The sequence below is a fragment of the Xenopus tropicalis genome, chromosome 4 (genome assembly GCF_000004195.4).
Source record: "Xenopus tropicalis strain Nigerian chromosome 4, UCB_Xtro_10.0, whole genome shotgun sequence".
NCBI lineage: Eukaryota > Metazoa > Chordata > Amphibia > Anura > Pipidae > Xenopus > Xenopus tropicalis.
Window position 1 is genome coordinate 145,532,493 of NC_030680.2, and position 26,460 is coordinate 145,558,952.

The following is a 26,460-nucleotide window of genomic DNA, read 5'->3' on the forward strand; positions in this document are numbered from 1 at the left end:
ACCATCTTGTTCTCCTCTTGCCTATCTGTCCTACTGTTACTTTCTTACCCTACTGTCACCATCTTTCTCTCCTCTTGCCTATCTGTCCTACTGTCACTTTCTTACCCTACTGTCACCATCTTTCTCTCCTCTTGCCTATCTGTCCTACTGTCACTTTCTTACCTTACTGTCACCATCTTTCTCTCCTCTTGCCTATCTGTCCTACTGTCACTTTCTTACCCTACTGACGCCATTTTGGTCTCCTATTACCTTCTTGTCCTATTGTCTAGGGTTACCAGATCACTTGAAAATTCAGGGTCACATCTAGAAAATCCAGCTGGAAGGGCTGCACTGATTGTAATATAATTTAGATGCAATCAGTGCTGCCTTGCCTTTAAGAAGTGTCCATGAATTTTTAAGTGACTTGGTCTTTTCCTACTTTCACCTTCTTTCTCTTTGGACACTTCCTGCCCTGTTGTTTCTTGTCCTACTTTCACCATCTTTTCCTACTGACACCTTCTTGTTGGTATTTTGTCCTGTGAGCTCCATCTTTCATTGCTGTCACCTACTTGCTCTTCTCTTGCTTTCTTGTCGTACTGTCACCATCTTATCCTAATGCCTTACCTGACTCTGTCTTGCCCTACCACCACCTTCTCAGTCTTCTGAGATCATCTTGCCCTACTATTTCTTTTTGTCCTACTGTCACCATCTTACTTATTGCTACTTATTGCTACCGTCAGTTGCTATCTTGTCCTGTTGGCACCATCCCGCCCTACTTCCATCATCTTACACTCATCTTGCCTTCCTGTCCTACTGTCACCATCTTACTCTACTGATAGCGTCAGTTGCTATCTTGTCCTGTTGGCACCATCCCACCCTACTTCCATCATCTTACTCTCATCTTGCCTTGCCTTGTCCTACTGTCACCATCTTACCCTCCTGACACCATCTTACCCTAATGCCTTACCTGGCACCAACTTGCCCTATTGTCATCATCTTGCTCTCCTGTTGCCTTCTTGTCCTAGTCATCATCTTTCCCTACTGAAACCATCTTGCCTTACTGACACCATCTTCCCTTACTGAAACAATCTTGCCTTACTGACACCATCTTGCCTTACTGAAACAATCTTGCCTTACTGACACCATCTTGCCTTACTGAAACAATCTTGCCTTACTGACACCATCTTGCCTTACTGAAACCATCTTGCCTTACTGAAACCATCTTGCCTTACTGACACCATCTTGCCTTACTGAAACCATCTTGCCTTACTGACACCATCTTGCCTTACTGAAACCATCTTGCCTTACTGACACCATCTTGCCTTACTGAAACCATCTTGCCTTACTGACACCATCTTGCCTTACTGACCATTGCCTACGAACATCTTGCCTTACTGAACACCATCTTGCCTTACTGACACCATCTTGCCTTACTGAAACCATCTTGCCTTACTGACACATCTTCCTTACTGAAACAATCTTGCCTTACTGACACCATCTTGCCTTACTGAAAACCATCTTGCCTTACTGACACCATCTTGCCTTACTGACACCATCTTGCCTTACTGACACCATTTCCCTTCTGAACCATCTTGCCTTACTGACACCATCTTGCCTTACTGACACCATCTTGCCTTACTGACACCATCTTGCCTTACTGAAACAATCTTGCCTTACTGACACCATCTTGCCTTACTGACACCATCTTGCCTTACTGAAACAATCTTGCCTTACTGACACCATCTTGCCTTACTGAAACCATCTTGCCTTACTGACACCATCTTGCCTTACTGACACCATCTTGCCTTACTGACACCATCTTTCCTTACTGACACCATCTTGCCTTACTGACACCATCATGCTTACTGGCACCATCTTGCCTTACTGACACCATCTTGCCTTACTGACACCATCTTGCCTTACTGACCATCATGCACTACTGTTGCCTATTTAGTCTTGCTGATTGCTACCATCTTGCTGTACTAATCGGGTCCCTGGGCAGACACCACTTAGGACATCTTTACGTTCTTGACACAGTCATTGGGTTCACAGTGAGAGGTTCACCCATGGAGCTTTTGCTTTTCATTTTCATGCTACCGAGGCTCAGTGAGTTTGATACCCACATTCTCGGTTCCTTTTAATTCCGAAGGACATCTGGTGGACCCGGCTTTGGAATTTACAGTGCTACGGATTAGCACTCTGCTTCGGTATGATTGAGTTCAGGCACCATGTCAGCTTAACAGCACTCATATTTCCAATTTAATTAAAAGCTAAAGGAGGCCGGCTAGCGTGCTGGCTAGGGTTTCTCCTGTGCAACACTGAGATTAATTATAGAGCTACTTTGATCATCAGAGTTTAGCCTTATTTAACTAAATGGTGAGCATTTCATGGTTAAAGGTTGTTTTTTAGTGGATATAGGATGGATTTATATTAATCATAGTCCTTGTGCAAGTGATAGGCAGCTAAAGAGAGGGGGCTGCTTCCTTAATGGAGATATAAATTGCTGTTTTACTCTGACTTTTGTATTTTGAAGAGTTTATTCATTATTTTTAATTACCAATCTGGTTGTACAGTGTTATATCAAAGGTCTTTTTCCATCATCTGTTTTGTATCATAATTATGTTTGTATGGACTACGTTGTATATGTCCATCATATGCTTTTTTTTAAAGGGGAAGTTAACATTACAGAAGGACTAATACTAAGCATTTTTTTATCATTTTCTTTATTATTTATCTTGAAAAGGTTTGAAATTATTAGCTTTTCTATTATTCCCACTTTCAATCTGTCCTGACCCAAGCAACCAGAAAACAGATTGGCTGAAAATTCAGTTTTATGGTTTAGTATTATTTTCTTTGTTTTTGTTTTTTATGGTTTGCCTTATTTTTTAAATTTTTATTCTTTAAGTCTCATTTTTACATTTTTCTTTGTTTAACCCCCATTTTTTATGCTTATTTTTAATTTTTATTATTTAGCTTTATAATTTTTTTTATTTTTCTTAACCCTACGTTATTGCACAAGTTTCATTCACTCTCAATTTTTGTAATAATTTTAATTAGTTTTAGACCCTTTATCTTGATTCTGACTTTCAAACTGCTGCCAGGTTCCTAGGGTAATAAGCCCTAACAACCACGTAGCAGTTGAGCGTATGAGACGTTTACCATAGCTCAATGTTAACCAAAGAACAAGGAATTTATTATTTATGTCACAATGGACTTAATTGAGATCCAGTAGAATTAAGTCTGTGACTGTACTACCCACAAGGGTTTAAATGCTGGGGAATTCCCTACCAGTCATTTGAACTGAAGAAGCCACTCGGATGAGTGGTGAAACGTTTTCAAGAAAAATTCCAGTTGTTTTAGACTTAATTCTACTTGATCAGCGGTTCTCAACCTGTGGGTCGGGACAGGGGTCGCCTAAGACCATGGGAAAACACATATTTCCGATTGTCTTAGGAATAATTTATGGTTGGGGGTCACCACAACATGAGGAACTGTATTAAAGGGTCTCGGCATTAGGGAGGTTGGGAACCACTGTACTAGATACTGTATATAATGACACGGATGAATGAGAATCTTCATAGACATACGTAATTGAGAATTCATAATCTGGGTCAGTTCTTTGCACCAGAAAACATGAGAAAACACGAGAAAAGTGAGAAACTGGAGAATTCCCATTTGTGAGGTCAAGTGAGGAAAATCAAGAACGTTTGTAGGTTCTTGATTTTCCTGTTTGTAGGTTCTTTTTGTACCTGTTGCTACAGATGTAGCGAACTAATTTGTGCGAACATCGGGTGTTCGCAAGTTTGCAAACTTTTTCGTGTATGTTCGCAATTTGGGTTCGCGTGGCGTTTTTCTGCTGTGTTTTTTCTCGGCCTAAAAACGCCACACAAGCCACACATGGCGTTTTTCAGCAAATCCCGTTTCCATGGTGCTAATAGTGCGAAATAGCAAAAAACGCCGCGTATTTCCGCTAGGTCTGCCAACTGCCTTTGCCTTTACACAACGCTGTGCCAACAAAGTATTTTTCAGAGAAATTTTTGCCCTTGATCCCCCTCCTGCATGCCACTGTCCAGGTCGTGGCACCCTTTCAACAACTTTAAAATCAGTTTTCTGGCCAGAAATGGCTTTTCTAGGTTTTAAAGTTCGCCTTCCCATTGAAGTCTATGGGGTTCGCAAAGTTCGCGAATATTCGCGCTTTTTGGCGTAAGTTCGCGAACGCGTTCGCAAACTTTTTTTTTGAGGTTCGCTACATCTCTACCTGTTGCTCTTTTATCCTCAGTCAGTTAATTTGCACCGCCGTACTGTGTCACGCTGTATTGCTGATAGAGACATACTGTATTTGTAAAGTGAAATAAAGTAATAAAGAAATAAGCATAATGAAAACATCAGGCAAACAGCCACTCCTACTCCCCCTATTGAAATATACACTGCACCAAATGCAATTTAATTTCATATATTGGCAGTAATTATACTACAGAGTTAGCAGTTCTCCCCCCCCCCCCCCCCCCAAGGGTGCCCATCATTAGCCCAATGGCCATCTGGGCCCCCTGCCATGATGTAGAATTAAGACACCATTAACCACAAACCCCACCCACAATGTGCCCAAATCCCTCCCACTGCCAGCAAGCCCTTTTCCTTTCACACGTTATTATATTATTCACATTATTCTGTTGCTGTATAGGTTTGTTTCCCCTTAGAGAGGTGGCTTTGCATTTAGAAACTGCCTATTATATCTTTGCTATATATATATTTATAGACACGTAGCTGGGTAGTGTAGGGATGAGTTCCTCTCCCATTCTAAGGAAAGCGCAACAAAAAACATTTTAGCCTTGATGAATTCTGACGGATGTGATGGCTGGGATAATACACAATAACTGGAGATAGTAATCTCCTGGAGCAGACTTTGTCTAATTTGCTGCAACTTAGCAGGCAGCCGTCACATTTAGGGAGAGTTAACTGTCTCTTTATCATTCTCCTGTCACATATCATCCTGCTAAAAAGCTTGTATGAAAGACAGATCCAAGGGGAACTGGGAATAAGCGAAAGACAGTGAATTTCTTCATATCAAGGACACTGGAGTCACTTGATAAAGGCACTTTCATAATGTTCCCTTAGCTCCATGATTCTCCTCCTCCTACTGCCATTATATAAAGTGTGACTTGTTTTACAATATGTAGGCAGGGGTGCTAAAGTCAGAATAGGCAGGGGTGCTAAAGTCAGGAGAGGCAGGGGTGCTAAAGTCAGAATAGGCAGGGTGCTGAAGTAAGGAGAGGCAGGGTGCTGAAGTCAGGAGAGGCAGGGTGTTGGAGTCAGGAGAGGCAGGGTGCTGAAGTCAGGAGAGGCAGGGTGCTGAAGTCAGGAGAGGCAGGGTGCTGAAGTCAGGAGAGGCAGGGTGCTGAAGTCAGAATAGGCAGGGTGCTGAAGTCAGGAGAGGCAGGGTGCTGAAGGCAGGAGAGGCAGGGTGCTGAAGTCAGGAGAGGCAGGGTGCTGAAGGCAGGAGAGGCAGGGTGCTGAAGTCAGGAGAGGCAGGGTGCTGAAGTCAGGAGAGGCATGGTGCTGAAGGCAAGAGAGGCAGGGTGCTGAAGTCAGGAGAGGCAGGGTGCTGAAGTCAGGAGAAACAGGGTGCTGAGGTCAGGAGAGGCAGGGTGCTGAAGTCAGGAGAGGCAGGGTGCTGAAGTCAGGAGAAACAGGGTGCTGAAGTCAGGAGAGGCAGGGTGCTGAAGGCAAGAGAGGCAGGGTGCTGAAGTCAGGAGAGGCAGGGTGCTGAAGTCAGGAGAAACAGGGTGCTGAAGTCAGGAGAGGCAGGGTGCTGAAGTCAGGAGAGGCAGGGTGCTGAAGTCAGGAGAGGCAGGGTGCTGAAGTCAGAATAGGCAGGGTGCTGAAGTCAGGAGAGGCAGGGTGCTGAAGTCAGGAGAGGCAGGGTGCTGAAGTCAGGAGAGGCAGGGTGCTGAAGTCAGGAGAGGCAGGGTGCTGATGTCAGGAGAGGCAGGGTGCTGATGTCAGGAGAGGCAGGGTGCTGAAGGCAGGAGAGGCAGGGTGCTGATGTCAGGAGAGGCAGGGTGCTGAAGTCAGGAGAGGCAGGGTGCTGATGTCAGGAGAGGAAGGGTGCTGAAGTCAGGAGAGGCAGGGTGCTGAAGGCAGGAGAGGCAGGGTGCTGATGTCAGGAGAGGCAGGGTGCTGAAGTCAGGAGAGGCAGGGTGCTGAAGTCAGGAGAGGCAGGGTGCTGAAGTCAGGAGAGGCAGTTTGCTAAAGTCAGGAGAGGCAGGGTGCTGAAGTCAAGAGAGGCAGGGTGCTGATGTCAGGAGAGGCAGGGTGCTGATGTCAGGAGAGGAAGGGTGCTGAAGTCAGGAGAGGCAGGGTGCTGAAGGCAGGAGAGGCAGGGTGCTGATGTCAGGAGAGGAAGGGTGCTGAAGTCAGGAGAGGCAGGGTGCTGAAGTCAGGAGAGGCAGGGTGCTGAAGTCAGGAGAGGCAGGGTGCTGAAGTCAGGAGAGGCAGGGTGCTGATGTCAGGAGAGGCAGGGTGTTGGAGTCAGGAGAGGCAGGGTGCTGAAGTCAGGAGAGGCGGGGTGCTGAAGTCAGGAGAGGCAGGGTGTTGGAGTCAGGAGAGGCAGGGTGCTGAAGTCAGGAGAGGCAGGGTGCTGAAGTCAGGAGAGGCAGGGTGCTGAAGTCAAGAGAGGCAGGGTGCTGATGTCAGGAGAGGCAGGGTGCTGATGTCAGGAGAGGCAGGGTGCTGAAGGCAGGAGAGGCAGGGTGCTGATGTCAGGAGAGGCAGGGTGCTGAAGTCAGGAGAGGCAGGGTGCTGATGTCAGGAGAGGAAGGGTGCTGAAGTCAGGAGAGGCAGGGTGCTGAAGGCAGGAGAGGCAGGGTGCTGATGTCAGGAGAGGCAGGGTGCTGAAGGCAGGAGAGGCAGGGTGCTGAAGTCAGGAGAGGCAGGGTGCTGAAGTCAGGAGAGGCAGGGTGCTGAAGTCAGGAGAGGCAGTTTGCTAAAGTCAGGAGAGGCAGGGTGCTGAAGTCAAGAGAGGCAGGGTGCTGATGTCAGGAGAGGCAGGGTGCTGATGTCAGGAGAGGAAGGGTGCTGAAGTCAGGAGAGGCAGGGTGCTGAAGGCAGGAGAGGCAGGGTGCTGATGTCAGGAGAGGAAGGGTGCTGAAGTCAGGAGAGGCAGGGTGCTGAAGTCAGGAGAGGCAGGGTGCTGAAGTCAGGAGAGGCAGGGTGCTGAAGTCAGGAGAGGCAGGGTGCTGATGTCAGGAGAGGCAGGGTGTTGGAGTCAGGAGAGGCAGGGTGCTGAAGTCAGGAGAGGCGGGGTGCTGAAGTCAGGAGAGGCAGGGTGTTGGAGTCAGGAGAGGCAGGGTGCTGAAGTCAGGAGAGGCAGGGTGCTGAAGTCAGGAGAGGCAGGGTGCTGAAGTCAGGAGAGGCAGGGTGCTGAAGTCAGGAGAGGCAGGGTGCTGAAGTCAGGAGAGGCAGGGTGCTGAAGTCAGGAGAGGCAGGGTGCTGAAGTCAGGAGAGGCAGGGTGCTGAAGTCAGGAGAGGCAGGGTGCTAAAGTCAGGAGAGGCAGGGTGCTGAAGTCAGGAGAGGCAGGGTGCTGAAGTCAAGATAAGCAGGGTGCTGAAGTCAGGAGAGGCAGGGTGCTGAAGTCAGGAGAGGCAGGGTGCTGAAGTCAGGAGAGGCAGGGTGCTGAAGTCAGGAGAGGCAGGGTGCTGAAGTCAAGATAAGCAGGGTGCTGAAGTCAGGAGAGGCAGGGTGCTGAAGTCAGGAGAGCTAGATCACCTTGCATTCTCTTACAGTAAATTAATTAATTAAAATAGGAAGTTTCTTTCTTAAAGTCAACTCTAAATAGTAACATGAAATGCCAATGGCGGAAGTTACAGATGATAAGGTATATATGTATTGTATATAAGGTATATATGTATTGTATATAAGGTATATATGTATTGGCACGTTCCCCCTAAAAACCTGTTGGTGTGATGTAGACAATGGGATTCTATGACAATATTCAATTCAGTTCATTCAGCTCTGTTTGCCTAAGCATTGTCCTTACTGTACAAACCTGATCCTAATGGAATTTATTTGTATTTGTGCCCCACAGCTGGATAACCCTGATGAGCAAGCCGCCCAGATAAGACGTGAATTAGATGGCCGCCTTCAGATGGCAGATCAGATTGCAAGGGTAAGTCTACATGGTCCTTTACACTCTTAATAGAAGGTCTTCTAGGGGGACTGTGAAGAGACACCATCTTACTTACAAAATAATATATGGACTTATGACACTAACCTCAATCTGGTATCTTGAAGACAAACTAGGAGAGCGTAGGCTCGAAATGAACTGGAAGAAGTTGAGGCGTATACATATGAATCATGGTGGTGGGCCTTTAAAAAGGGAAAATAGAGAAACGCGTATTTATAGCAAACATCTGGCCTTCAGGAAATTGATTACGTGTCAGTTGAGTCTTAATTGTGGGTGAAAAAAAAGAGAAAAAAAAACCAGAAACACAACAGTGTTCCATAAATGTATGACAGCACCACAAGGCCAAAGCCTCGGATATAAATATATTTGCCTGCAGCTCTTCTCTTATAATAAAGTGGGGCCCTCTAGGTAAAATGCGTCAGGGTGGTAGTCAACACAAGGGCAACGGCGCAGCTTGGGAATCTCAGGTTTATTGATAAGAAAACAGCTGAAGGCAAAGACACCCACAGCATTTTCTTGCCGGAAGGCCTTTTCTCATAATTAAGTCCCTCTTGGTTAAATTCAGGGAGGGGGATTGTTTATCTTGGTGCTTCCCAAATGGCCACAGGGGGACTCAAAGCAGTGCATAAGGGTTCATCAGGAGGCCAGTTATAATATAAAGTGGAGCTGAATCCTTATTGATGTTTTTAAATAAACCTGGAGCTCTGCGTAAACGACCAGGTTTTCAATATATATATTACCTTTTTATACTGTGAAGTACAGGTTTGGGACCTGTTATCCAGAATGCTCAGGACCTGGGGTTTTCCCAATAAGGGATATTTTTGTAATTTGTATCTTGATACTAAAAAATAATTTAAACATTAAATAAACCCAATAGGATTCTTTTGCCTCTAATAAGGGGTAATTATATCTTAGTTGGGATCAAGTACAGGTACTGTTTTATTATTACAGAGAAAAGGGAATCATTTAACCATGAAATAAACCCAATAGGGTTGTTCTGCCCCAATAAGGGGTAATTATATCTTAGTTGGGATCAAGTACAGGTACTGTTTTATTATTACAGAGAAAAGGGAATCGTTTAACCATGAAATAAACCCAATAGGACTGTTCTGCCCCAATAAGGGGTAATTATATCTTAGTTGGGATCAAGTACAGGTACTGTTTTATTATTACAGAGAAAAGGGAATCATTTAACCATTAAATAAACCCAATAGGGCTGTTCTGCCCCAATAAGGGGTAATTATATCTTAGTTGGGATCAAGTACAGGTACTGTTTTATTATTACAGAGAAAAGGGAATCGTTTAACCATGAAATAAACCCAATAGGACTGTTCTGCCCCAATAAGGGGTAATTATATCTTAGTTGGGATCAAGTACAGGTACTGTTTTATTATTACAGAGAAAAGGGAATCATTTAACCATTAAATAAACCCAATAGGGCTGTTCTGCCCCCAATAAGGGGTAATTATATCTTAGTTGGGATCAAGTACAGGTACTGTTTTATTATTACAGAGAAAAGGGAATCATTTAACCATGAAATAAACCCAATAGGGCTGTTCTGCCCCCAATAAGGGGTAATTATATCTTAGTTGGGATCAAGTACAGGTACTGTTTTATTTTTACACAGAAAAAGGAAATCATTTTTAAAAAATTAGAATTATTTTCTTATAATGGAGTGTATGGGAGATGGCCTTTCCGTAATTCGGAACATTCTGGATAACGGGTTTCCAGATAAGGGATCCCATACCTGTATAAGTATGTGCCATATTATGCACAAGCTTCAATTAAATGATAAGAGCGGAGCCAGTAAAGTCTCTTCCACCTTCCAAAATGATAATATAGAAAATCGGCAACATTTTGTAGGTCGCACCTCGCTCAGTTAAGAACTTTTTTACTCGAAATCCACACTCAGACTTACAAAGTGTAGGTGAGCCACACAAACATGAATAAAGTTCTTTGGGGATGCTATTGGCTATTTGGTTGCCCCATTGGGGACTGATGGCCTGCAGGAGGCTCTGCTTGGGGTAAAACGGTGTCTCTGTGCTTCCAACACTTGTCTCCAAGCCCAATGGAGTGGTGAGCACCATGTTGCCCCTGAGCCACTGCTTGGGGATCACTGGTCATGGCCATCCCTTTAGACCCAAACACACCCCATTCCATTGTAAAACCTTCCATGTTTCAGGTACAAGTCTTATTCTGATCACACAAAACATGGAATATTGTAAGGTACACTCTTGGCACGGTGTCCCCAGCATCCGAGGAAATGCGTAATAATAACAAATGATGTATTACATTGTGTTATAATACGGCACAATATAGTAATTGTTCCATTTTCTTAATTGTATCTACCAGTATCCCATATGGGCTCAGTTGGGGCTGCCAAATAAGGGCGGTGATTGGCTATTTGGTAGCCTCATGTGACCTGTAGGAGGCTCTGCTTGGAGTAAAATGGTGTCTCTGTGCTTCCAAAACTTGTCTCCAAGCCAGAAACTCAAAAATGGCACCTCCTTTGAGGCCACTGGGAGCAACATCAAACTGAGTGGTGAGCAAAATGTTACCCCTGAACCACTGCTTGGGGGTCACTGGTCATGGCCATCCCTCTAGACCCAAACACACCCCATTCCATTGTAAACCTTACTCAGACTTACAAAGTGTAGGTGAGCCACACAAACATGAATAAAGTTCTTTGGGGATGCTATTGGCTATTTGGTTGCCCCATTGGGGACTGATGGCCTGCAGGAGGCTCTGCTTGGGGTAAAACGGTGTCTCTGTGCTTCCAACACTTGTCTCCAAGCCCAATGGAGTGGTGAGCACCATGTTGCCCCTGAGCCACTGCTTGGGGATCACTGGTCATGGCCATCCCTTTAGACCCAAACACACCCCATTCCATTGTAAAACCTTCCATGTTTCAGGTACAAGTCTTATTCTGATCACACAAAACATGGAATATTGTAAGGTACACTCTTGGCACGGTGTCCCCAGCATCCGAGGAAATGCGTAATAATAACAAATGATGTATTACATTGTGTTATAATTCGGAACAATATAGTAATTGTTCCATTTTCTTAATTGTATCCCATATGGGCTCAGTTGAACTCCAGCTGGAGGGCTGCAGGATGAATATTTCTGATTTATGTAACGACAAGCCTTTTGTAAAGGGGCTCTAGCCTTCCTGCATTGTCTCCTTCGTCCCTCCGGGCCTTCATACATTATGTTTCGTCAGTAGCTCTAATCTATCCTGTATTGCATTGAATGTGAATGCTGAAATTGTTTCACAATCCATAGCTATCCTATAAAGGAAGCATTAAAGGCCAGACTTCAGCAATCCATAACCCGCCATATGGCACTGCTTCTGAGCAAACTAAATTTAGATGTGACCTTTGTCGGCAGCGCATCCCTTTATGCAGAGCACTTAATCTTCTCATCCAACTGGGATTAACCCAGAGGCAATTTGCAAGATGGCAGCCTGCACTGCCATTAAGAATCAAAGATCTCTTTCGATCAGATAAACGCAGCGTATTTATTAGAGCTGCACGTGACTTCTTCCATGAAATGCAATCTTTACGGCCTTCTGTGGTTAATTCAACTTGTGGATGATCTTAAAAAATACTAAAAGACCTTGGAATCGTAAAAAAATATGTTTGTAAATAAAACTGGAATCGTAAGTTAATTGTTCAAACTTAGTCCTATGTATGTATAAAGCTGGTTTTATATCCCTCTGCCATTTAAACTTTTATTCTTGAACCAACAAATGTATCAGTTATAAGCAGAGCTTAGTGATGCAATTTCTGTCACATGACTCACTAAAACTTGTATATTACAATAAATAATAACCCCCTGTTATAAAATATGAGGATATTAGAAGTCACCGAGGAGTTCCATGACAATGTAAAAGCACAAGGTTGAAGGCCTTGTGCTTTTATATGGTCATGGAACTCCTCTGTGACTTATTATATCCCTATATGTTACAATAGGGGGTACTTTATTCACTATATATTATAAGGAACTCCTCGGGGGCTTATAATATCCCTATATGTTACAATAGGGGGCACTTTATTCACTATATATTATAAGGAACTCCTCGGGGGCTTATAATATCCCTATATGTTACAATAGGGGGTACTTTATTCACTATATATTATAAGGAACCCTTTGGGGGCTTATAATATCCCTATATGTTTTAATAGGGGGTACTTTATTCACTATATATTATAAGGAACTCCTCGGGGGCTTATAATATCCCTATATGTTACAATAGGGGGCACTTTATTCACTATATATTATAAGGAACTCCTCTGTGATGTATAATATCCCTATATGTTACAATAGGGGGCACTTTATTCACTATATATTATAAGGAACCCCTCGGGGACTTATAATATCCCTATATGTTACAATAGGGGGCACTTTATTCACTATATATTATAAGGAACTCCTCTGTGACTTATAATATCCCTATATGTTACAATAGGGGGTACTTTATTCACTATATATTATAAGGAACCCCTCGGGGACTTATAATATCCCTATATGTTACAATAGGGGGCACTTTATTCACTATATATTATAAGGAACTCCTCTGTGACTTATAATATCCCTATATGTTACAATAGGGGGTACTTTATTCACTATATATTATAAGGAACTCCTCTGTGACTTATAATATCCCTATATGTTACAATAGGGGGTACTTTATTCACTATATATTATAAGGAACTCCTCGGGGGCTTATAATATCCCTATATGTTACAATAGGGGGTACTTTATTCACTATATATTATAAGGAACTCCTCTGTGACGTATAATATCCCTATATGTTACAATAGGGGGCACTTTATTCACTATATATTATAAGGAACCCCTCAGGGACTTATAATATCCCTATATGTTACAATAGGGGGCACTTTATTCACTATATATTATAAGGAACCCCTCAGGGACTTATAATATCCCTATATGTTACAATAGGGGGCACTTTATTCACTATATATTATAAGGAACTCCTCGGGGGCTTATAATATCCCTATATGTTTTAATAGGGGGTACTTTGTTCACTATATATTATAAGGAACCCCTCGGGGATTTATAATATCCCTATATGTTACAATAGGGGGCACTTTATTCACTATATATTATAAGGAACTCCTCTGTGACTTATAATATCCCTATATGTTACAATAGGGGGTACTTTATTCACTATATATTATAAGGAACTCCTCTGTGACTTATAATATCCCTATATGTTACAATAGGGGGTACTTTATTCACTATATATTATAAGGAACTCCTCTGTGACTTATAATATCCCTATATGTTACAATAGGGGGCACTTTATTCACTATATATTATAAGGAACTCCTCTGGGACTTATAATATCCCTATATGTTACAATAGGGGGTACTTTATTCACTATATATTATAAGGAACTCCTCTGGGGCTTATAATATCCCTATATGTTACAATAGGGGGCACTGTATTCACTATATATTATAAGGAACTCCTCTGGGGCTTATAATATCCCTATATGTTACAATAGGGGGCACTTTATTCACTATATATTATAAGGAACTCCTCGGGGGCTTATAATATCCCTATATGTTACAATAGGGGGCACTTTATTCACTATATATTATAAGGAACTCCTCGGGGGCTTATAATATCCCTATATGTTACAATAGGGGGTACTTTATTCACTATATATTATAAGGAACTCCTTAGGGGGCTTATAATATCCCTATATGTTACAATAGGGGGTACTTTATTCACTATATATTATAAGGAACTCCTTAGGGGACCTATAATATCCCTATATGTTACAATAGGGGGTACTTTATTCACTATATAAATATGCTATATCTATAAGTATAAAATATAAGTTCAATATGCCATCTTACAGTAACACCACAAGGCCCTGACATGATAGAGCTGACTGGCTAACCCCTACATACACTTTGCTGTTTGCACAGCTGTAACCACAGAGTACACAGACAGCAGTAAAATGATAAGGTAGGCAATGATCTATACAAGGCTGAGACTTTCAGGTGAAGCTGTTTTTGACACATTTCAGCTACTGCTCTGTGTTTCTGAAAGCTTCCACACAACTCTGTCTTTGTTTCATAAATAAAGCATCAGTTATGCTTAGAACCTTGTCTCAGGGTGCTGTTCTATAATAAGGTTCTGGTAAATTAAAAATTACAAAACACATGAGCACAGCCTGTAGCAGTGTGCCTTTATATGGGCACAGAACCCCCCCAGTGACTGCTAATATCCTTATCATTTACAGTAGGGGGAACATTATCCCTTATAATACATGAGTGATACTCAGAGTTCCCTGTATAACTCAGCCTGCAGCCTTGTGCCTTTATATGGGCACAGAACCCCTCAGTGACTGCTAATATCCTTATCATTTACAGTAGGGGGTACATTATCCCTTATAATACATGAGTGATACTCAGAGTTCCCTGTATAACTCAGCCTGCAGCCTTGTGCCTTTATATGGGCACAGAACCCCTCAGTGACTGCTAATATCCTTATCATTTACAGTAGGGGGTACATTATCCCTTATAATACATGAGTGATACTCAGAGTTCCCTGTATAACTCAGCCTGCAGCCTTGTGCCTTTATATGGGGGGCACAGAACCCCTCAGTGACTGCTAATATCCTTATCATTTACAGTAGGGGGTACATTATCCCTTATAATACATGAGTGATACTCAGAGTTCCCTGTATAACTCAGCCTGCAGCCTTGTGCCTTTATATGGGCACAGAGCCCCTCAGTGACTGCTAATATCCTTATCATTTACAATAGGGGGTACATTATCCCTTATAATACATGAGTGATACTCAGAGTTCCCTGTATAACTCAGCCTGCAGCCTTGTGCCTTTATATGGGCACAGAACCCCTCAGTGACTGCTAATATCCTTATCATTTACAGTAGGGGGTACACTATCCCTTATAATACATGAGTGATACTCAGAGTTCCCTGTATAACTCAGCCTGCAGCCTTGTGCCTTTATATGGGCACAGAACCCCTCAGTGACTGCTAATATCCTTATCATTTACAGTAGGGGGTACATTATTTCTTATAATACATGAGTGATACTCAGAGTTCCCTGTATAACTCAGCCTGCAGCCTTGTGCCTTTATATGGGCACAGAACCCCTCAGTGACTGCTAATATCCTTATCATTTACAGTAGGGGGTACATTATCCCTTATAATACATGAGTGATACTCAGAGTTCCCTGTATAACTCAGCCTGCAGCCTTGTGCCTTTATATGGGCACAGAACCCCTCAGTGACTGCTAATATCCTTATCATTTACAGTAGGGGGTACATTATCCCTTATAATACATGAGTGATACTCAGAGTTCCCTGTATAACTCAGCCTGCAGCCTTGTGCCTTTATATGGGCACAGAACCCCTCAGTGACTGCTAATATCCTTATCATTTACAGTAGGGGGTACATTATCCCTTATAATACATGAGTGATACTCAGAGTTCCCTGTATAACTTGTGCCAGGGGTTACTGCAGAAGTTGTAGGTAGGAAGAATAGGGGCACAGCAGAAACTGTTTTAAGATTATAGCTTTGATTGTGGTGGGGGCCCTATAGGCCAAGTTTTTTGATGGGCCCCAGGCTCCTCAGTCCAACACTGACAATTGCATTCAGCTTGCAGGTTTGAAATTCAGGCTGATCTAGTATTTTCATTACTGAATAAATAGATAGATAGATAGATAGATAGATAGATAGATAGATAGATAGATGATAGATAGAAAGATAGATAGATAGATAAATAGATAGATGATAGATAGATAGATAGATAGATAGATAAATAGATAGATAGATAGATAGATGATAGATAGATAGATAGATGATAGATAGAACGATAGATAAATAGATAGATGATAGATAGATAGATAGATAGATAGATAGATAGATAGATAGATAGATAGATAAATAGATAGATAGATAGATAGATGATAGATAGATAGATAGATAAATAGATAGATAGATAGATAGATAGATGATAGATAGATAGATAGATAGATGATAGATAGATAGATAGATAGATAGATAGATAGATAGATGATAGATGATAGATAGATAGATAGATAGATAGATAGATAGATAGATAGATGATAGATAGATAGATAGATAGATAGATGATAGATAGATAGATAGATAGATAGATAGATAGATGATAGATAGATAGATGATAGATAGATAGATGAGAGATAGATAGATAGATAGATAGATAGATAGATGATAGATGATAGATAGATAGATAGATAGATGATAGATAGATAGATAGATGATAGATAGATAGATAGATAGATAGATGATAGATAGATAGATAGATAGATAGATAGATAGATAGATAGATGATAGATAGATAGATAGATAGATAGATAGATAGATAGATATGCTGAGACAATATCAGAGTAGGTGTAAAATCTAAAATGTGTTTATCGGTGTGTCTTGATTAACTGTAATTGAACTTTAAATAAGTAATTTCATTATCATACCTTCAGCCCAATGAGATCAGCATCTGATTCGCTTGTGGAAATGGCGACACGAAGTCCAAGCATAAACAGGAGATCATCATGTTGGTCTCGCTCTAATAAATATTGATGGTTTATTTATGGCACGAGCAGGTCTACATAAATTAGATCTCATCCTTCCGAATAAGCACCTTGGAGCATGTCACAAACTGTCTCCTCCTGTCCCTTTGCATTAGCATCAAATGGGTTTTAGCAGTTTTTATTTTGGCATTTTAGGCTCTCGCAGATTGATTCTGCGTCAGGATATGAACTGGTAGCAGCTACACGTAATAGCTCCCCAATAAAGGGTTAAAGGCAACCCAAGGCCGGTCCTTGGTTTGGTTTTCATATCCAGGTGTATGGAATTTTCAAAGACCTCAAAATGGAAGGCCAGGCACAAAGTGCAAAAATTGGTTAACACCAACCACCCAACATCTTATTCCCAAACCAAGGGATAGGAGGAGACATGTTTTGTTTTATAAAAATGTATGTTCTTCTTCATAAGCCACCGCTCATCATATTGGCCATATTCAGAAAAAATGGGGGAAAAAACACAAGAAAAACACAGAAAAAACCACAAGAAAACCAGAAAGGTACCGTATATACTCGAGTATAAGCCAATCCGAATATAAGCCGAGGTACCTAATTTTACCTAAGAAAACTGGAAAAACTTATTGACTCGAGTATAAGCCTAGGGTGGGAAATGCAGCCGCTACTGCTGAGTTTTAACAAATGAAATAAATACTAATAAAATTACATTAATTGAGGCATCAAGAAAAACAGTAAACTAGCTCTGTAAGTGGAGAAGAGGGTCAACAAAAACAATATGAGTACTACCCCACGCTCATTGCACATTGGCAAACTGGCAGCAGACCCGGTCCCGGAGGGATGTAAGGGGAAATAAGTATTGCTAGTGGGAACCTAGGCCAGGGCACTGGAGGGTCTGGTTGCGGGGGGCCTAATTTGCACACAAAGGAGAGAGGGTGCTAGTCTAGAGGGACCCATGGCACCCGACTCGAGTATAAGCCGAGGGTGACTTTTTCAGCACATTTTGGGTGTTGAAAAACTAGGCTTATACTCAAGTATATGCAATAGATTAAAAAATACTAATCCAGGTATTACTGAACTATTGGTTATGCTCTGCTTCTTGTCCAATAACCCAGGGCTAAATTCCACTTTCCCACTACTTTTTGATTCATACAAAATGGCTACCCTACAAACCCTAAGCTTTGCTTATTGACCTTCCATGTATGTATATCACTGTATCAGCCCCCAAGAACATCAAAATGCCTAAAATAATAAATGAAAGTGAACGAAGGCTTGTGAAACCAATGTCTTCCATACACCCTACAGCTGGGTGCTGCTTTATATCTAGGGCACATTAGGAAGACATGAGCACCACTGTAACCATTACTGACCTATTACAATGCAAGATCATTCACTCTTAACACTTACTCTTACTTGTAGGAACGCAAATTTCCAAAATTTGTCTCCAAAGAAATGGAGAACATGTACATCGAGGAGCTGAAGTCTTCTGTGAATCTCCTCATGGCAAATCTGGAGAGCATGCCCGTGTCTAAAGGGGGCTCGGAATTTAAACTGCAGAAGCTGAAGCGCAGCCACAACACGTCCATCATTGACATGGGGGAAGAGAATGAGAACCAACTGTCCAAGTCGGACGTTGTCCTGGCTTTTAGCTTAGAGGTAAGTGATACAGGGGTCACAAACACAGGGCAAGAGAGTGGGTCTTCGCAGAGCAGCAGTTGTAGGTAGAAAGAATGGAGGTGTGTTAGGGAAAGGGTGGCAGGGCAGCATGGCTGGCAGTAGGGCAAGTAGGTGACTGTCTGGCAGAATGGCTGACTTTAGGGTAAGACTAGGGTGAATAGGCTGATGACAAGGAAAGATGCTGATGTTGCAAAAAGTTGTACTTTTAAAACAATTGAAGAGCCACAGGCTACATTGTTACTGATATCTGTTACTTTCTCCATCTTGCCATACCAACACGCCCTACTATTGCCATCTGTCACGCTATCACCATCTTGCCGTACCATTGCCAATTTGCCTAACTGTAACCATCCTATCATACCATCATCACCTTGCCTTATACTTGCTATCCTGTCATACCAACTTGCCTTACCCATGCCAGCCTGTCATACCATCATCCCAGTCTTGCCTTACTCTTGCCATCGTATCCTACCATCACCATCTTGCCTTACTGTCACAATAGGTTTAGCAGTTTGACTTTCTGCAAAGAAGAAGGAAAGGTAAAAACTAATTAAGCTGTATCATAAAGGTCTATGTAAATACAGCCATAAGCAGAAAAGTTGCACTGAGTTCTCTATCAAAACAAACACAGGATTTCTTGTCTTCTTTTGTATAAACACGTTCTTCTGTGTCAGACTTCCTGCTCTCAGAAAAATCCTTCAGGGTCACAAGTCTGCTCAGTTTGCTCCTCTCCCCCTCCCTTGTCCTCCTCCCCCTCCCATCAGATGTTTCTCCCTTTGCCATCAGAATTTGTTCCCCCTCCAATCTGTGTAATGTTAGCCACTACTGAGACCAAGCTAAAATGGCAGCTGCTATCTTAAGCAAACACAGGGAGCTTCTAGGGCTGGTTACTCAGGTATGGTAAAGCTTTCTGCAGAATAAATAAAGCGTTCTAGCTTGCACTATTGTGACTAATTTTACTGCCTTAATATCACCATAGGTTTGGCAGTTTGACTTTCTATAAGTCATGCCTTACTCATGCCATCTTGTCCTACTGTCACCATCTTGCCTTACTGTCACCATAGGTTTGGCAGTTTGACTTTCTATAAGTCTTGCCTTATTCATGCCATCTTATCCTACCATCACCATCTTGCCTTAATGTCACCATAGGTTTGGCAGTTTGATTTTCTATAAGTCTTGCCTTATTCATGCCATCTTGTCCTACTGTCACCATCTTGCCTTAATGTCTCCATAGGTTTGGCAGTTTGACTTTCTATAAGTCTTGCCTTACTCATGCCATCTTATCCTACCATTGCTATCTTGCCTTAATGTCACCATAGGTTTGGCACTTATAAATGATTGGTGCCCACTAAGCGCATTTTACTTTGAGCTTCTCCACATGTAAAGATGGACCTTGGATTGGTTAATCTCACTAGAAGTGTCTGACTGGGGGCCAAAAGTACAAAATGTTTTAATCTTATGAGAACTATTTAGCTGATTAGCAAGCTGGAAGCATTCAGCATAAGGGGGATCCAATGTGATTGGCACGGATACCATTGTATATTCCACTCTTTTGCTTTTATAATATGAAATAAATTCTGGCAGGAGATGGCAATTCACAAATTGAAGACTGGGCAGTGGGACTTGTGCTGCTTTGCAAAAAGGAAACTTATACAATCAAGTGAAGGGCAGAAAGTACATTTCCCCAGGGCTTCTATATTACAGGGGCCCCTAGGGGGAATATGTTGATAACAGCCAAAGGCAGATGCTGATTGGTTGGCTGTTTCTTAGGTGTTCTGCTGGTAAGTTAATACGGATTAGTAAAAGATAATTCTGTTTTTCTGTTTTTACCCTTCAGGTTGTAATAATGGAAGTCCAAGGCTTAAAATCATTAGCCCCAAATCGCATTGTTTATTGTACCATGGAAGTAGAAGGAGGGGAAAAACTTCAAACCGACCAAGCGGAAGCTTCCAAACCCATGTGAGTTTGCTTGAATAGTAAAATCACTAAATGTGCCATATTTCTTAATATTTCATATTTCTTTCATACTTCCTAATCAGCAATTAGATTTGACCTGCAAGTTAGAAAACGAAAGCAAAGATCTGATTGGTTGCTTTGGGCAACATCACCGGTGATGTTGGTTTACACACTATAATATATATGCCCCCTAAGTTTCTAGATATTCTAATGCTGTGATTGGCTGCAGTCAGGGTTGCAGTGTTCCGTAAGCAATCCAGGCAGCCCAGTCAGTAACTTGCATTTATTAGAACTGTCCCTGATGTTTCCAGTGATCTAATAACTATACATAAGGGGACTTAGCAACAAGCAGGGATGTTGGTTTCCAGGGGAGGCAGATTTATTAGCAATTTTAGAAATCCAGTCTATGGACAAGCTTTTGTAATGACCAGGGGGTGGGGGCTCTGCACGTACCCCCGGTTGTAGCACATCAGGATAAGCCTTTCCAGCTTTGCAATCACTTTGATAATATATCTCCGATGGCAGATTCCCTCTCAGCTTAATACGATGGATAAGAGCGGGGAGATAAGCTCAAGCCGCACGATCTCCCCTATCATTTACTGCGCAGAGCGGTTGGTTATATAAATGGCCTTGTTGACATTTGGAAGGGATAATAAAGGCTGCGCTTTATTTCAGAGCATATTTCCCAATATAATCTTGTACAAACAAAAGCTGCGCTCCCAATTAGCGTGAAGTTTATTAATGACACCATGTTTTCTTTTGCCAAAGGTTAACTTACCTTTATGTAATTAAAGTCATGTGAGTAATTGGGATTAATTTGCAGCTTTCTGGTCGGCCTTTACAGTAGATAGTCCCAAGAAAGGGCAAGGTACTGTTTTGCCACCTAGTGGGGGGGGGGGGGGGGGCAAGGGATTTCTGTTAGGCAGGTCCAGGGTCAGACCAAGCCGACTGGACACTGGAAAAAACCTTCTGGGCCCCGCCCACCCAGACCTTACCTGCCACTCCCACTGTCGCTGTTGCCCTCCCTCCCCCGATCATGGTGAAGGATAAGGGGAGGGGCTGGCGTTGGGTTAGTGGGCAATCAGGAGGGGTGTGGGGTCCCCTGGACTAAGAAGATTCTGCCCCAAGCACCTATTAGGCAAGATTCTGCCTTCACAAAGGCACATAAACTGGTTTATAAGCTTAGTCTAAAGCGGCCGGGTCCGTGTAGGGCCAAGATTAGCAAATGTAAAACTTCCACTTGACTACAGAAGGCAGATAGGGACACAATGATAGCCTAGTGGAGTAATGTAATAAGAGTTGGCACCAGGTCTAGTAACCCAGGGCAACCAATCCACAAGTGAAACCTCTCTGAAAGTAAATATCTGATTGCTGTGGGCCACTAGGCACAAACTTTGCTCTATATATATATATATATATAATATTGGTTATATGTATACACACACACACCAGGGACCTTTGGGTCTCAGGCTGTGATACACAATGGAACATTCTATCCATGTAGTGTTTTTCCACAGAGACATCCTCCGAAATCTAATTTCCAACTGGCACTTCCATCAGCAAATCCCCACGACCTGTAGTTTATCTGCTCCTGCCCAGGCATGATGTGCGCCGATGTGACAGGTCCCCGGGCGGGTAATAGACTGACCCCATTACACTTGTAATTGTGCTTTGGCGCAATCTCCAGACAACTCGCCATAGTTCCGCTGTGGGAACGAACAGATAAAGATGCAGTTTAGCTTATAGAAGAAAAAGCATCTCATATCCACAGCTGTTCTATACTAGGGGTCCAATCAGAGGGAGCGGCCCTAGGTCCTGAACACTGTGGGGCCACAAAAAGCAGCAGTTGTTACCCATTATACAGAAAGTTCCAATTTATGGAAAGGCCATCTCCCATAGACTCTTTTATAAGCAAATAATTCGAATTTTTAAAAATTATTCCCCTTTTCTCTATAATAATAAAACAGCACCTGTACTTGATCCCAACTAAGATATAATTACCCCTTATTGGGGGCAGAACAGCCCTATTGGGTTTATTTAATGGTTAAATGATTCCCTTTTCTCTGTAATAATAAAACAGTACCTGTACTTGATCCCAACTAAGATATAATTACCCCTTATTGGGGCAGAACAGCCCTATTGGGTTTATTTAATCTTTAAATACTTTTTAGTAGGCTTTAGGTATGGAGATTCAAATAGCAGAAAGTCCCCGTATTTGGAAAACCCCAGGACCTGAGAATTCTGGATGACAGGTCCCATATCTGTATAATGTGTAGGGTTTATAAAGCAGAGCCTTACTGAGTGTGTACAATGGTAGGTCTCATTAAGCATAGGCAAGAAAGAGTTAATGATGGCAAAAAATACAACTATTTTCTATATCATGAGTATTTCATTATTTGCCTGCAGGTGTGTGAACCCCGTGTCACTGTTCTGGGGGTGTAATTACATATTTTAAATTCTATCCCCTTCCCCCCCAGTCATATAATTGAAATAAAGGCAATTATATTAAATAAAAATAAAGATTTGTGTTTGTGATTGGACCATGAATGAGTACTGAAAACTCACCCTCGGGTTTATATTCGGAAATGGTAAGACAATAGGAACCATTAGAGCCAGAGAGAAGGAAAAGGAAATTGCTACGTGTTATTATTGGACTTTAAAGTGCTCTCAGAAGTTGATAGAGAAAGGAATAGCACAGAGAGTGGTAGGGTTAGAGCCCTTGTGATATGTAATTATGGGAATAAAGTGCGGTGGCAACAGAAACAGATCTTGGCAAGAAAGAGACGTCACACTGAGTGCAGGGAAAGGGTCCAAGAGATCTGCGGCCCTCCAGTTCATAGACATTGGCTGAGGGTTGCTGGGAGTCTGGGGAAACAGCAGGTTTGGCTGGAAATCAGTCAATATGAGTAGAGAGGTCCAACCACAGCTCCCAGCTTCCTAGCATTGCCGGGAGATGGGTGCCATTTGTAAGGGGTAAATTAAACTCCCATACAACATATTGGAACCCAATGGAGAATGACCTCGAACAGAGACCTTCTCATGTCTAATCTAGAAATCCATTCACTTTAATGTTATTGGGGGAAAACCAGTCCTATTGGGTTTATTTAATGGTTAAATGATTCCCTTTTCTCTGTAATAATAAAACAGTACCTGTACTTGATCCCAACTAAGATATAATTACCCCTTATTGGGGCAGAACAGCCCTATTGGGTTTATTTAATGGTTAAATGATTCCCTTTTCTCTGTAATAATAAAACAGAACCTGTACTTGATCCCAACTAAGATATAATTACCCCTTATTGGGGCAGAACAGCCCTATTGGGTTTATTTAATGGTTAAATGATTCCCTTTTCTCTGTAATAATAAAACAGAACCTGTACTTGATCCCAACTAAGATATAATTACCCCTTATTGGGGCAGAACAGCCCTATTGGGTTTATTTAATGGTTAAATGATTCCCTTTTCTCTGTAATAATAAAACAGAACCTGTACTTGATCCCAACTAAGATATAATTACCCCTTATTGGGGCAGAACAGCCCTATTGGGTTTATTTAATGGTTAAATGATTCCCTTTTCTCTGTAATAATAAAACAGAACCTGTACTTGATCCCAACTAAGATATAATTACCCCTTATTGGGGCAGAACAGCCCTATTGGGTTTATTTAATGGTTAAATGATTCCCTTTTCTCTGTAATAATAAAACAGTACCTGTACTTGATCCCAACTAAGATATAATTACCCCTTATTGGGGCAGAACAGCCCTGTTGGGTTTATTTCATGGTTAAATGATTCCCTTTTCTCAGTAATAATAAAACAGTACCTGTACTTGATCCCAACTAAGATATAATTACCCCTTATTGGGGGCAGAACAGCCCTATTGGGTTTATTTAATGGTTAAATGATTCCCTTTTCTCTGTAATAATAAAACAGTACCTGTACTTGATCCCAACTAAGATATAATTACCCCTTATTGGGGGCAGAACAGTCCTATTGGGTTTATTTAATGGTTAAATGATTTCCCTTTTCTCTGTAATAATAAAACAGTACCTGTACTTGATCCCAACTAAGATATAATTACCCCTTATTGGGGCAGAACAGCCCTATTGGGTTTATTTCATGGTTAAATGATTCCCTTTTCTCTGTAATAATAAAACAGTACCAGTACTTGATCCCAACTAAGATATAATTACCCCTTATTGGGGGCAGAACAGCCCTATTGGGTTTATTTAATGTTTAATTTATTTTTTAGTAGACTTAAGGTATGGAGATACAAATTACATAAAGATCTGAAAAACCCCTGGTCCCAAGCATTCTGGATAACAGGTCCAATACCTGTAATACCAAACAACTAATTGGCCCAAAACAGAACAACTAAAGCCCCAAATTGCCAGTAGTTTCATGTTTTGCCATTGTCATTCATGGCCAAAGGTAAAGAAGCTGTGTAGCACTGAATGCAATTCAGAACAATCTTTAAAAGGAGTAAATAGAAATTTGTATTAATTGTATTTATTGCATGCCATGGTTTAATGTACAAGGCAATTCCCTAAATTGCTCACTAGATGGCAGAAAGTTAGCCTTTGGCCCGGCACTGGCACTGTGATTGGGCCTGGTTAGGATTGTGATGGAAGGATCAAGCAGAAGGGAAAGACCAGAGGCCGGAAGTCTATAAATGGGCCACTTTGGCTTGAGAAGTGTAAATAATAAGACTGAGGATATACAGACCCAGTGCAACTCCCAGACCCCTGTATTCATGGGCTCTGATGGCAACAACCTGGTGCAGTTGAAGGGAGCCTGAGGGGGTTGTATTATTTTGTTTTTCCACCATACTGTTAGAAAGACTTTCGTATATGATGTGAATATACCATAGGCTAGGCCTCAGCTTGGGAATGGATCCATACTCAGCGATGTAAGAGCACAAGATGGCCACTAGGTGGCGCTAACAGTGCATATTTTGCCTTAATTTCAAGAAGTAGTACGCAGCACTGTCTGAGCAACAATCTCTAGTAAATTACAGTTACATCACAGCAAGAACAATATTACTCAGGGCTGTTCTACATGGGAGGGAATAGAACTTTGCAGTCCATGTTCTGCCCCACAAGTAGTAGGACTGGTGGGGAGATCTACTAAGAAAAAGAGAAATGTAAAGAGCACATTTTGCAAAAAAATGTAGGTATAGTTGCCCTTTGTGCTTAATTCCCTGGGTAGTTAGGTTGCCCCAGATTACAAAACCCCAAACATATTGGAAGTCTGCCTCAATTTTATACTCCAGGGACCAAAATCCTTTAGAGAGTTTCAGACTTCTATAAATATATATTGTGCATTAAACTGTATTGTGAGCTATTATACAGAGTATTATACTGAATATTATACTGAGTATTATACTGAATATTATACTGAATAAAGTGCTTGAGCGCTGTCAGAATGAAAGATCTGCAGAAATAAATGTCAGTGACTCAGCGTTCCTGTGCGTTTGTTTCTGTTTCTAAAGAGACATTATTCCCTCAAAATGACAATATGCAGTGTTATATAATGGGCCTCATTTACTAAGTGGACAATGTGAGAAGGTTTCAGGCATACAGGAAACTCATGCAATGTACCCCCTACTGTAAATGATAAGGATATTAGCAGTCACTGAGGAGTTCTGTGCCCATATAAAGGCACAAGGCTGCAGGCTGAGTTATACAGGGAACTCTGAGTATCACTCATGTATTATAAGGGATAATGTACCCCCTACTGTAAATGATAAGGATATTAGCAGTCACTGAGGGGTTCTGTGCCCATATAAAGGCACAGGGCTGCAGGCTGAGTTATACAGGGAACTCTGAGTATCACTCATGTATTATAAGGGATAATGTACCCCCTACTGTAAATGATAAGGATATTAGCAGTCACTGAGGGGTTCTGTGCCCCCCATATAAAGGCACAAGGCTGCAGGCTGAGTTATACAGGGAACTCTGAGTATCACTCATGTATTATAAGGGATAATGTACCCCCTACTGTAAATGATAAGGATATTAGCAGTCACTGAGGGGTTCTGTGCCCCCCATATAAAGGCACAAGGCTGCAGGCTGAG

General features: G+C 42.0%; 1 protein-coding gene across 27 annotated transcripts in view; it reads left to right on the top strand.

The window, feature by feature from the left end:
* Window positions 1-26,460, top strand: part of cadps (Ca2+ dependent secretion activator) — a 314,914-nt gene that overhangs the window by 92,569 nt on the left and 195,885 nt on the right. For all 27 annotated transcript variants that reach the window (XM_018092883.2, XM_018092886.2, XM_012960425.3 and 24 more), the window contains 3 exon segments: window positions 8,064-8,144; window positions 18,172-18,408; window positions 20,267-20,388. In XM_018092883.2, the coding sequence (XP_017948372.1) occupies window positions 8,064-8,144; window positions 18,172-18,408; window positions 20,267-20,388 (440 nt within the window).